Raw genomic sequence first — 12,649 nt, 5'->3', positions numbered from 1 at the left:
CCACCCTGTACACGTATTGGTACCGGGTTTTTCAGTAAAACACTTGTCAGTGGCATGCATATGGAAATGTGATTCTCCATTTTAGTTGCTAATTCTGCATCCCCTCTAAGGCCCCTTGCTGTGTGCCCCCCACTATCACAACTAGGGGATGCTGAGACCTCATGCTGGGGGCAACAAGGCATTGCACTATTGAGGGATGGACAGGGGTCAGTGCAGGGGTACACTAAAAGACAGGACACGCTTCTCTGGTCAAACACCAGCACACCCCTATATTCTGGGCTCAGCCCGACAGAATTGTGGGATAATATGAAATAAGCATAATAATATTTATTATTTGAGAACAGACAAATAAAATAAAATAAAGGTGTACTATAACTTAAAACCAGGCCACATTTTTTCAACCACCTGTTTTATGGATCAAACAAGATTGCTTCCAACAAATGTGTGATCTTTTATGCAAACAATAGCAGCATAAAACTGAACAATGATCCTTCTTGTGTCTTAAATGAACAAAAAATAATTAAATAAATAAAATCCTTTCAAATGGGGGAGGATGGGGGAATATGATGTCATGAGAAAAAAATCCCCTTTCATTGTATGGTCTAGTACGACCTCATGTAGAAAAAAAGACTCAAGAACATAAGCCAATCAGAATAAGAATAAAAGACAACATAGAACCTAATCCGTAGCCTGCTATCAAACAGGCCTCTTCTGCACAAGTGTGAGAGGTTGAGAAATGCTCTCTCCAGGCGTACGTGTGTGAAAGCAAAGGTGTTTGTGAGAGAAAGTGAAATGACAAGTGTGGGTGTGTGTGTGACTGGCATGCTCTTGACCTGCGGCTGTGTGCTGCTAATCCTCTGATCAGGATGCCAGGAGGAACACGGAGCCTCAGGCCGGCCCCTGATAGACTGCTCCACTCACAATAATACACAGAGACCTCAGACCAATTACATCCCACAGGCTGCCAGAACCGCAAGCCTGTCTCACGCTTACACGGTCCACACATCTGATCTCAAGACAGCTGGAACCCAGACACCTACATGAGGAGAGTGAGTTACTTGTTTCTGCACTATTCTATACAATTTTGTAGTTTAAGTATATGAGTTTGAACTCAACAATGCAACTAGGTGTACCTTATTACAAGTACCCAGGTGATGTCCAACCGAAATGTCAAAAAAGTCAAGATGCAGACTACCTAAACCTACCCCTCTTTAGACTTTACAAATGCTTTACGTTGAATGCTTTAAGTCACACCATGTGTGATATATGCTTAAGTATTCTATCTTGTGTGAAACAGCAACACCAATAAGAGGTGTTCTTTCTAGTAGTTCTGTTTAAACCAGCATAAATTCCAAGATGATCTGATTTTAGATGGCCAGTGTTGACATGTTGCTGGCAAACCAGCTTGAACAGCATAGCCATAATGTTTAATCAGTTAAAACTAACATAAATGTGCAAAAAATACACAAACACTGGTCAATGAAACCACCTTAGCAAGTTTTGTTAGGACGGCTGGTTAAAGAAAATCAGCGTAAATAAACCAGTCGCCTGAGAGTGTAGAGAAAGCACCAAGTGAGTGTGTGTTTATGCGTAGATGGGGTGGGGGTGAGGAATCTCAGACTGCCAGGCAAATACTTACCATTTGTCTGTGTAAGAGAGTCTGTAGGTCCCCAAATCCCTGTGTTTTGTACAGACAAATTGGCAGAACGCGGGGTCTTGTTTGCCCAGCCTCTCTGGTCGGCTGTGGAAAGTGGATAGGCTGATGAGAGGTGGGTGGGAGAAATCCCCATCAAAGAGTGCTGTGCCTGGGAACAGAACAACTACATGCCCTGGTCTGAGAACCAGCCTCCGTCAGAAGGAACGAGGTATAAATTAACCAGCAGAGAAACACATCTGCCTGGCCTGACCTGACCTGACCCAAATGAAAGTGAAAAGAGGAAAATTAGTGTATTCACAAAACAGCAGAGGGGGCGAGAAAGAAATGGAAAATGATCAAGAAAAACAAAAACATTAGAATGTTTTCTGAAGGATCATGTGATATTGAAGACTGGTGTAATGGCTGCTGAAAATTATGTTTTGCCATCACAAGATTCAATTACTTTTTAAAATACATTAAATAGAAAACTCTTATTTATAACTAAGAATATTTCACAATATTAGTGTTTTACAGTACCTTTTCATTTAAATAAACGCAGACTTGGCGAGCATAAGAGACTTCTCTCAAAAATATTTAGGAATCTTTTTTAAAAGTAGTGCGAGTACAAATAAATACATATTTATAAGTGATTAAAAAGGGTTAAATGTATTTGTGATGCATATTTTATGTCCAAATATAAGTAATTACAATAAGAGTGTGTCTTTGTGTGCACTGCCTGTAAAGTCATACCTCAATTAGATGCGGGTGTGTGCTCAGGAAATGAGTCTGTGTACTGCAGGTCTCTTTGAGATGCCTGTATTCTTGCATGATGCCATGTGATGATCGGTGCCTGTAGCTAGTCATGTGACTAATCCTGCTAGTCTAAACACACACCATTTCCTTTTTCTCACTGTCTTTCTGTCTCCCATCAGTTTCCAGGACACATTCTTCTGATTTAATAAATATGACTTCTCAAAAAGAAAGTGGTCTAGTGACAACTTGCCTTACATTACGGGTAAACTGTGTGTATATAACTTTGATTTTTAATCAATTCAAGTGGCATCTAAAAGCATTCACAATTCAATTCTGAACACACAGCCCAGTCACACAGTTAGGGGTATTTTAGCAACTATTAGCCAAATAAAAACTTTTGAAGTAACAAGATTTTCAGTAAATACTACATTACATGATATATTATTGATTTTAAATGGAGACTGATAAATGACTACCCGCTAACATTTGATCATTTTTAGAAAAATTATTCACTTTATTCATCATTTCAAACTTCATATTTCAACACAGACTGTCTACTTTACATGACATGAGTTTTAACTGGTTCAATGTATTAATCTGGTACTCTGAAATCTCTCTTTTGTTTGTAAACAACTGATGAGTTTATCTTAAATGTCAAGTTCAATTTGAAGATTTCAAAATTGAGAAAATCATGAGAAATCAACATATAATTCACATTATGTTTTTTAAAACCAGAGAATGCCCTCTGCTGGATATTCACCAAAATACCATTTAACACTGTCAGGCAGATACATGTTTGACTAGTAATGTCTTGTTTTGCAAATCACTACAAATCACAGCAAGAAATAGCCTACTTTTTCATTTAAGCAGTCTGATAAAGATCCTATAAGACTGATGAGCTCTATGTAGTGAACATTAAAATACTGATATTTTGTTTCAATTTTCACTTCCCGCTGAGCTTTAGGACGTCTCTCACCATAGCACCAATCCCATCAAAAATCAAGTGCAACTTCGTTTCACACATGAATGCAGGTGTGGTCACCACCTTATTCTTCTGGTCCACATGGGCTTCGTGATGGTCAAAGGTTAAGGGTAATTCAGACAAACATAAACACTGATAATATTATTTAAAGAGAAATAAACTACAAGAAAAATCTAAATTATGGCATAAAAATTCAACTTTTATGTTATAACTATGAATTATTTTCTCATAGATAACTTAGTATTTTTTTTATTTTAACTTTATATCTCATAGTTATGACTTTTTATCTCATCTCTGATTTACCAAAGCATGATTTTTTTTTTCTTGTGTTGGAAATGGGCTTCTGATCCGAAGAGAAGAGAAGAGAAGAGAAGAGAAGAGAAGAGAAGAGAAGAGAAGAGAAGAGAGAAGTCTGTACAGGTAGGATATGGTGACTTCTTTGACAGTATGTTTGGCTCCCAGGGCAGTGATGGCTTGTGTAGTACCAGCATATGGCCACTTCCCACCTTCCTCCTCCTCATGACCCACCGTCACATCCACACCAGGAAGAACTTTCGCCGCCAACACCGGAGATATACAGCACAACCTGGTGACCAGAAGACAAGTCGTCAGTGCTCTATATCAAAACATGTCCATAAAGTCTGATTTGATTAATAAATAAAATAAAAGACCCAAAATCATGGGTTCATATAGATCAGTGTTTCTCAACCCTGGTCCTGGGCGCCCCCCAGCACTGCACATTTTGTGTGTCTCCCTTTCCAGGACCTGAAATGGGTGTCAGATAAGGGAGACATACAAAATGTGCAGTGTTAGGGGGCACTCAGGACCAGGGTTGAGAAACACTGATATAGATAGTATATAATAACTAACCCAATTGGCTTTCTTGCTTTATGGAAGTCCTTTAAAACTCGCTCCACTTCCTTAATCACCTTACAGTCCTTCCCATCAATGGCAAATGTTGACCTGATGATGGTAAAGATGCAGAAGATAAAACACAGATAATAGACGTAAGGACTACAACAGAAATGTCAGTGACAAATTAGACTATCTACACTAAATTGAAATGCAAAAGACACAAGCCTAGTTTATCACAATAAATCAAAGCAACTCACAGGTTTTTAGCTGCACCAAAACCACCAGGAAAGATAACCGCATCATGATTACTGACATTCAGTTTTGCCAGGTCAGTGATGTTGCCCCTAGCGATACGTGCCGATTCTGATAAGACGTTCCTATATATAAAGAAAAGTTGCGCAAGAAGGATTATTAATACGTTCATCATTTTTCATAACACCTAAACTCATCAAGTAACAATACATAAAAGTGTACAGTTTTGCTGAGGTATATAGGCCTAATGGACTGTTTTGACACTGTAATCTTTCTGTAATCAAAATTTCTTAGAGAACACTTCACCTTGACTCTTTCTCCACGGGTTGACCTTTGCCGTGGTCGATCACATGCATCTGAGACACATCTGGAGCAAACATCTGAACCTCTGCACCTCCCCGACTCAGATGCACAAGGATTCTACATACACAAACATACAGAAAAGCTAAAAAAAATAAAAAAAAATCTGAAATATTACGTTAATTGTGCTTTTAAAATTCTTATATTGATCAAATAATTAGAAACCAATAAATAGCATTTTTACAGTATTAGAGAACTCCTAAAGTCAAACTTAGCATGAATCTCATGCAAAAAAAGGATATTTAATGCAGCTGGTGCCTTGTTGGATGTATGTCCCTCGTCAAGATAGAGGTTGCTGTGAACCCACTGAATGACTCAAGAAAAAATAGAGACATACAAATTAGTAAGGTAACGTTACTCACGCTGATGCCTCATGGATTTCAGTGCCATCATAGACACCACATCCTGACAACACCTAATAAAAGTAGAATGAAATAACTTTTTTGTTGTCGGCATGTGTTTTGGAGACCAGGAAACAAAAGCTATAGAAAACAGTTACATTGTCGTAGTAGGCATATTAAAAACATTCCTAAAACAGGTCTCTGGGATAGCCTACTTAAAACTGATTGGTCAATTTAATGTCACCGTGTATCTCATGCAAAAAAAGGATATTTAATGCAGCTGGTGCCTTGTTGGATGTATGTCCCTCGTCAAGATAGAGGTTGCTGTGAACCCACTGAATGACTCAAGAAAAAATAGAGACATACAAATTAGTAAGGTAACGTTACTCACGCTGATGCCTCATGGATTTCAGTGCCATCATAGACACCACATCCTGACAACACCTAATAAAAGTAGAATGAAATAACTTTTTTGTTGTCGGCATGTGTTTTGGAGACCAGGAAACAAAAGCTATAGAAAACATCAGTTACATTGTCGTAGTAGGCATATTAAAAACATTCCTAAAACAGGTCTCTGGGATAGCCTACTTAAAACTGATTGGTCAATTTAATGTCACCGTGTTCTCCAGTTGTTCGCTTTTCTTTAATACAAACGCAACTGGCGCCATCTTGCGTCTCGTTTAGTGATTAACGACCGTTACATGATAACTTCAGTATTTCATATGTTACTGTAATATTGTTGCCGTTAGTCCTGATCACCATGTCGGGGTTTGTTGAGATTATGATAGTCGGACAGTGACTCAACATCATCTCGTACTGATTTCTACTTGTCTAATGCAAATGACCAGACTAACTCAGGGTGACATGACCCAGTTCTTCTTGTATAAGAACAGACAAGTACGTACTTTCAGTACATAGTCAAGCCAAACCTAAAAAACAATGCAGAAATTGTTGATGCAATCTATTAATTTCACTAAGGCTGCTCTAAAATGGGACACTTAATATGTGTAGGTAATTTGACATTTGACAGCGTCAACGACAGTCATGTGCAGCACCAGCAGCATAACTACTTACAACAGCGACTTTTGCGCCACTGCAGTTTGAAGTTGCATGAAACTGAGCAGCAGCGGCATATCCGATGTGCGCAGAACGGAACCGCGACAGCGAGCGCAGCGCAAACATGACGCGGATGGAGGAGTCAGGAGTGCGCTTAACAACCACTGTCTTCTTCGGAGTTACTGACATAAGGAAGAATATAGACACGTAACGCCACCTAACGTTTACTGTGCCGATCTGCAAGGGCACTAAGCCTTGCCACTAACTCTGAAACCCCATTGCAATTCTGAGCTAAACTTCTAGGATTAGTATAGCAATAATGCACTAGTCAACATCAGAAGCTTAACAATTATGCAGAATGCACAAATTTGGACAGGACTTTTCCTGCACTCCTCAGGTGCCCCAGTCTCTCTTTCAGTTCTTTCCTTTTACGTGCAACAGCGCTATCTTCTTGGAGCAGGATTCCTGGGGTTTATTCTGTGTGCGCGCTCGCTGACTCAATTCTGCACTCTCGTATTCGCAAATTCTCTCGTAAAGTGCATAAGTAAGAGAATCATTTCACACTGTAGACAGCTTCCCTTATTATAAGGTTGGTTTGTTTGTTTTTTTGAGGGCTTAAACTCGCGCTAGACTTAAGTCAGTGATAATGTTCTTTGTTTGCTTTCTGTATAATGTATTGGCTGAATAAAAAGGCAAGAAAATCATGTAGCTATAGTTAATAAGCCAATTGTAGGACGTACGGCGATGAAACGTGAACGATTAAATTAATTTGTTTAAATTAATAACTTTGTTTCTAGTACAGAGATTTTTTCTACTTTGCATTACAGTAGGCTACTGCTTGTGTAGTAAATGGATATTTAAACAGACATTAATTCTTGAATTATTTTGGTGTTTTTTAATCTTTTCAGTTAATCTTATACACCGTTGCACCACTTTTATTCTATGCATTAAGAAGCTACTCGATTTATATCTTAATAGGCTGCATGTTTTCATGCTTTATACACATCTTATCAGAGCTAAATAACTGATCATGACCTATAGTGTCATACATTTCATGTAGTCTGTGTGTACAGTGGTCATTTACATAAAATGGGTTGTAAATCTAGCTCAAGTACATTTTAGAACATGCCATAGTCAACTTTAATTATCTAAAACCTCGGTCCTAGCTTGTGCAGGTAGTGTAGATATTTTAAGATGCAGAGAGATTTCCAGTTTGTACACACTAGGCCAGGGATCCTCAAATCTGGCCCACGAGATCCACTTTCCTGCAGAGTTTAGCTCTAACCCTAATCAAACACACCTGAGCATGCTAATCAATGTCTTCAGGATCATTAGAAAATCACAGGTAGGTGAGTTTGATCAGGGTTGGAGCTTAACTCTGCAGCGCATTGGCCCTCCAGGGCGAGATTTGAGGAAGCCTGCACTAGGCCATTGGCACAGCAGTTCCTTCTCTTTCTCTGTATCCCACCCTCTAGTGGTCACAGCCAAACAGCTCCTCAGACTCTATGCTTTTCAGAAAGGGCTTTGACTGAAAAAAAATCCAATATTCTTAATTGTTTTAGTTTTTTAATGGAATGGTTTAAGACAGAAAAGAGAACATCCATTCATTCGCCAAACACTTGTATCAGGAAAAGAGAACAAAAAAAACAGTTTTTCAGTTCAAGGCCTGTCCATAACACAAGGTCATAATGGACAAGTACTGATGATAATAAGACCACTAACATGCTAAATTAAATTAATAGAGGCAATTTTGATTTAATGTCGACTATAAACTAAAGTAACAGTCATGGCTTTGATCTCTGGGGGAAACCAGAACACCCGGAGGAAACCCACCAGCAACATGAGGAGAACATGCACCACAGAGAAAGCCTCCTAGCTCAGCTGTGACTCAAGCCAAGAGATCTTCATGCTGTGAGGTGACAGTGCTACACACAATTATGCAGAATGCACAAACTTGGACAGGACTTTGCCTGCAGTCTTCAGGCGCTCCAGTCTCTCTTTCAGTTCTTTCCTTTTACGTGCAACACCAGAATCTTCTCGGAGCAGCATTCCTGGATTTTTCCCTCCAATCATGGCAAGCATTGCATTCTGAAGCTGAGAGATATATTGGTCCACCATGTGGTACTGGACTATCAGTGGAATTTGATTAGCCAGACGGTCACAAGTAATCTACAAATACATTCAAATTCAACCAGTCAATAATGTTTCTCAAGACTTTGACACAAATAATGTTCTGGCAATAATGTAAGAGATGAATTAAGTTTCTTTATTCTTTAAAGGTGATGCGTGTGTTACCTTTTTTATAATTATTATTTTTCCAATTCTGTTAGGTGCCACTAGTGGTACACAGACTACACACTTCAACTTTAAAGAACACATATTCCGGTACTTACTTTTAGATATACAAACCTTTAAATAGGAAGAGAGATGGTATGCCAAGTTTAGCTCTAACCCTAATCAAACACACCTGAGCATGCTAATCAATGTCTTCAGGATCATTAGAAAATCACAGGTAGGTGAGTTTGATCAGGGTTGGAGCTTAACTCTGCAGCGCATTGGCCCTCCAGGGCGAGATTTGAGGAAGCCTGCACTAGGCCATTGGCACAGCAGTTCCTTCTCTTTCTCTGTATCCCACCCTCTAGTGGTCACAGCCAAACAGCTCCTCAGACTCTATGCTTTTCAGAAAGGGCTTTGACTGAAAAAAAATCCAATATTCTTAATTGTTTTAGTTTTTTAATGGAATGGTTTAAGACAGAAAAGAGAACATCCATTCATTCGCCAAACACTTGTATCAGGAAAAGAGAACAAAAAAAACAGTTTTTCAGTTCAAGGCCTGTCCATAACACAAGGTCATAATGGACAAGTACTGATGATAATAAGACCACTAACATGCTAAATTAAATTAATAGAGGCAATTTTGATTTAATGTCGACTATAAACTAAAGTAACAGTCATGGCTTTGATCTCTGGGGGAAACCAGAACACCCGGAGGAAACCCACCAGCAACATGAGGAGAACATGCACCACAGAGAAAGCCTCCTAGCTCAGCTGTGACTCAAGCCAAGAGATCTTCATGCTGTGAGGTGACAGTGCTACACACAATTATGCAGAATGCACAAACTTGGACAGGACTTTGCCTGCAGTCTTCAGGCGCTCCAGTCTCTCTTTCAGTTCTTTCCTTTTACGTGCAACACCAGAATCTTCTCGGAGCAGCATTCCTGGATTTTTCCCTCCAATCATGGCAAGCATTGCATTCTGAAGCTGAGAGATATATTGGTCCACCATGTGGTACTGGACTATCAGTGGAATTTGATTAGCCAGACGGTCACAAGTAATCTACAAATACATTCAAATTCAACCAGTCAATAATGTTTCTCAAGACTTTGACACAAATAATGTTCTGGCGTATGTAAGAGATGAATTAAGTTTCTTTATTCTTTAAAGGTGATGCGTGTGTTACCTTTTTTATAATTATTATTTTTCCAATTCTGTTAGGTGCCACTAGTGGTACACAGACTACACACTTCAACTTTAAAGAACACATATTCCGGTACTTACTTTTAGATATACAAACCTTTAAATAGGAAGAGAGATGGTATGCCATCTCACGTACATCTGCATTGACAAATGATGCCTTTAGCCCATAACCTGATGAGGATTTCTGTTTTACAATGTTTAGCTGGCTACTGTAGAGTTCGTCTTGGGAGTAGACAATTTTCTCCATCTTAAACTGAGAATGTATTTTCTCCTCAGCTTTCTGAAACTGCTCCTCGAGAAAATCTTCAATTGGATCTTTAGCAGCCCTCAGCAGGTGAGAGAAGGCATTAAAATGAGAGTTAACTATACGGTCCACACAGGTGTGAACAATTTCTGTAAATAAAACAGAGGAGTCAATCAGAGGAGGTAAAACACATCATCATGTATGCATAACTGCCACAGATTTATGCATTTACCTGTGACGTCTTTGAGCAGCTTTAAAGCAGGCTCCTCTAGCTCCTCAGTGTGTTTCTTGACAATGTTCTCAAAGGTTCTATAGTTCACAAATCCAGGAAGCTCCTTTCCTCTACGAGTCCTAACATACTCCTCTACCTCATCTCTGAGGATTTCCTCCGCTTGAGAGAAAAGAAAGACAAAATCAGGAAGAATACAACCACAAGTTTATTGGACTCCCCTGCAACAAGTGTGTTAAGTTCAAACAGCATATATACCAGAGAGAGAAAGGGCTAAATTCAGAGAAAATAATTAAAGAAAAGGCTGATTTTCACAAAACAACCATCGGAAATACAATTTTATCCAGACACAAACGTTTGTGTAAGATGTCATTACTTGTGCGGCCCCCAAGATTGCCAGTACATCACAGTACAGGATCATTTTAAATGAGAGCTATAATGCTAATGCTACAATGTTATTAGGAACTCACTCTTAATTGCTTTGGAATCCAGGGCAAGTTTCCATTTTCCAAATTCCCATCTGATTTTGGAAAAGACCCTTGTGTCTGAGGTTTTCAGATCTTCTTCTGCCCTCTTTACTCCTTCAAGAGCATCATTGAACTGGCGAATTTTCTGCAGAGCACAACGTCTCAGAAAGTTACAAATTAAAAAAAAGAGAAGTAAAAACTTTGCTATACATAATAAGGGCAATGTATATAATGCATGCATATTATTTCTTTACTGTTTATGTAGCATAGACTTTATTCAAGTGGAAACTACAAAAAGATAAATTTGTTACTGAAAAATGTCAATACACAGCATATTTTCCAGCCAGGATTAAGTCAATACATTAATGATGTAACAATGATTTGGAACGAATATAATATAATTTAATTTCATGAAATTTTATTTCAAATGTCCAGCTGGGTGGCACCAGTGAATGTACAGTGGGGGAAAAAAGTATTTAGTCAGCCACCAATTGTGCAAGTTCTCCCACTTAAAAAGATGAGAGAGGCCTGTAATTTTCATCATAGGTATACCTCAACTATGAGAGACAAAATGAGAAGAAAAAAAATCCAGAAAATCACATTGTAGGATTTTTAAAGAATTTATTTGCAAATTATGGTGGAAAATAAGTATTTGGTCAATAACAAAATTTCATCTCAATACTTTGTTATATACACTTTGTTGGCAATGACAGAGGTCAAAAGTTTTCTGTAAGTCTTCACAAGGTTGTCACACACTGTTGCTGGTATTTTGGCCCATTCCTCAAGAGCAGTAATGTTTTGGGGCTGTCGCTGGGCAACACAGATTTTCAACTCCCTCCAAAGATTTCCTATGGGGTTGAGATCTGGAGACTGGCTAGGCCACTCCAGGACCTTGAAATGCTTCTTACGAAGCCACTCCTTCGTTGCCCGGGCGGTGTGTTTGGGATCATTGTCATGCTGAAAGACCCAGCCACATTTCATCTTCAATGCCCCTGCTGATGGAAGGAGGTTTTCACTCAAAATCTCACGATACATGGCCCCATTCATTCTTTCGTTTACACGGATCAGTCGTCCTGGTCCCTTTGCAGAAAAACAGCCCCAAAGCATGATGTTTCCACCCCCATGCTTCACAGTAGGTATGGTGTTCTTTGGATGCAACTCAGCATTCTTTCTCCTCCAAACACGACAAGTTGAGTTTTTACCAAAAAGTTATATTTTGGTTTCATCTGACCATATGACATTCTCCCAATCCTCTTCTGGATCATCCAAATGCTCTCTAGCAAACTTCAGACAGGCCTGGACATGTACTGGCTTAAGCAGGGGGACACATCTGGCACTGCAGGATTTGAGTCCCTGGCAGCGCAGTGTGTTACTGATGGTAGCCTTTGTTACTTTGGTCCCAGCTCTCTGCAGGTCATTCACTAGGTCCCCCCGTGTGGTTCTGGGATTTTTGCTCACAGTTCTTGTGATAATTTTGACCCCACGGGGTGAGATCTTGCATGGAGCCCCAGATCGAGGGAGATTATCAGTGATCTTGTATGTCTTCCATTTTCTAATAATTGCTCCCACAGTTGATTTCTTCACACCAAGCTGCTAACCTATTGCAGATTCAGTCTTCCCAGCCTGGTGCAGGTCTACAATTTTGTTTCTGGTGTCCTTTGACAGCTCTTTGGTCTTGGCCATGGTGGAGTTTGGAGTGTGACTGTTTGAGGTTGTGGACAGATGTCTTTTATACTGATAACGAGTTCAAACAGATGCCATTAATACAGGTAACCAGTGGAGGACAGAGGAGCCTCTTAAAGAAGAAGTTACAGGTCTGTGAGAGCCAGAAATCTTGCTTGTTTGTAGGTGACCAAATACTTATTTTACAGAGGAATTTACCAATTAATTCTTTAAAAATCCTACAATGTGATTTTCTAGACTTTTTTTCTCATTTTGTCTCTCATAGCTGAGGTATACCTATGATGAAAATTACAGGCCTCTCTCATCCTTTTAAG

At 39.3% G+C, this 12,649-nt stretch overlaps 2 protein-coding genes across 2 annotated transcripts in view; both read right to left on the bottom strand.

Moving 5' to 3' along the window:
- Positions 1-2,890: 2,890 nt before the first annotated feature.
- Positions 2,891-6,408, bottom strand: gatd3 (glutamine amidotransferase class 1 domain containing 3). The gene is made up of 7 exons (XM_016286475.1): positions 6,254-6,408; positions 5,571-5,623; positions 4,785-4,898; positions 4,484-4,603; positions 4,242-4,334; positions 3,801-3,957; positions 2,891-3,461 (listed from the first exon to the last, which is right to left on the bottom strand). The coding sequence occupies exons 1-7, from the start codon at positions 6,359-6,361 to the stop codon at positions 3,333-3,335; spliced, it is 774 nt and encodes a 257-aa protein (XP_016141961.1). The 5' UTR covers positions 6,362-6,408; the 3' UTR covers positions 2,891-3,332.
- Positions 6,409-9,260: 2,852 nt separating this feature from the next.
- The window catches only part of mxe (myxovirus (influenza virus) resistance E), an 8,347-nt gene continuing 4,958 nt past the window's right edge, over positions 9,261-12,649 (bottom strand). The window contains 4 exon segments of the mRNA XM_016286474.1: positions 9,261-9,571; positions 9,810-10,105; positions 10,189-10,347; positions 10,656-10,797. Of these exon segments, the coding sequence (XP_016141960.1) occupies positions 9,338-9,571; positions 9,810-10,105; positions 10,189-10,347; positions 10,656-10,797 (831 nt within the window). The 3' untranslated portion in view covers positions 9,261-9,337.

The sequence above is a fragment of the Sinocyclocheilus grahami genome, unplaced genomic scaffold (genome assembly GCF_001515645.1).
Source record: "Sinocyclocheilus grahami isolate Dianchi unplaced genomic scaffold, SAMN03320097.WGS_v1.1 scaffold209.1, whole genome shotgun sequence".
NCBI lineage: Eukaryota > Metazoa > Chordata > Actinopteri > Cypriniformes > Cyprinidae > Sinocyclocheilus > Sinocyclocheilus grahami.
The sequence above is the reverse complement of the archived record's forward strand: the minus strand, read 5'-3'. Positions and strand labels throughout refer to the sequence as shown.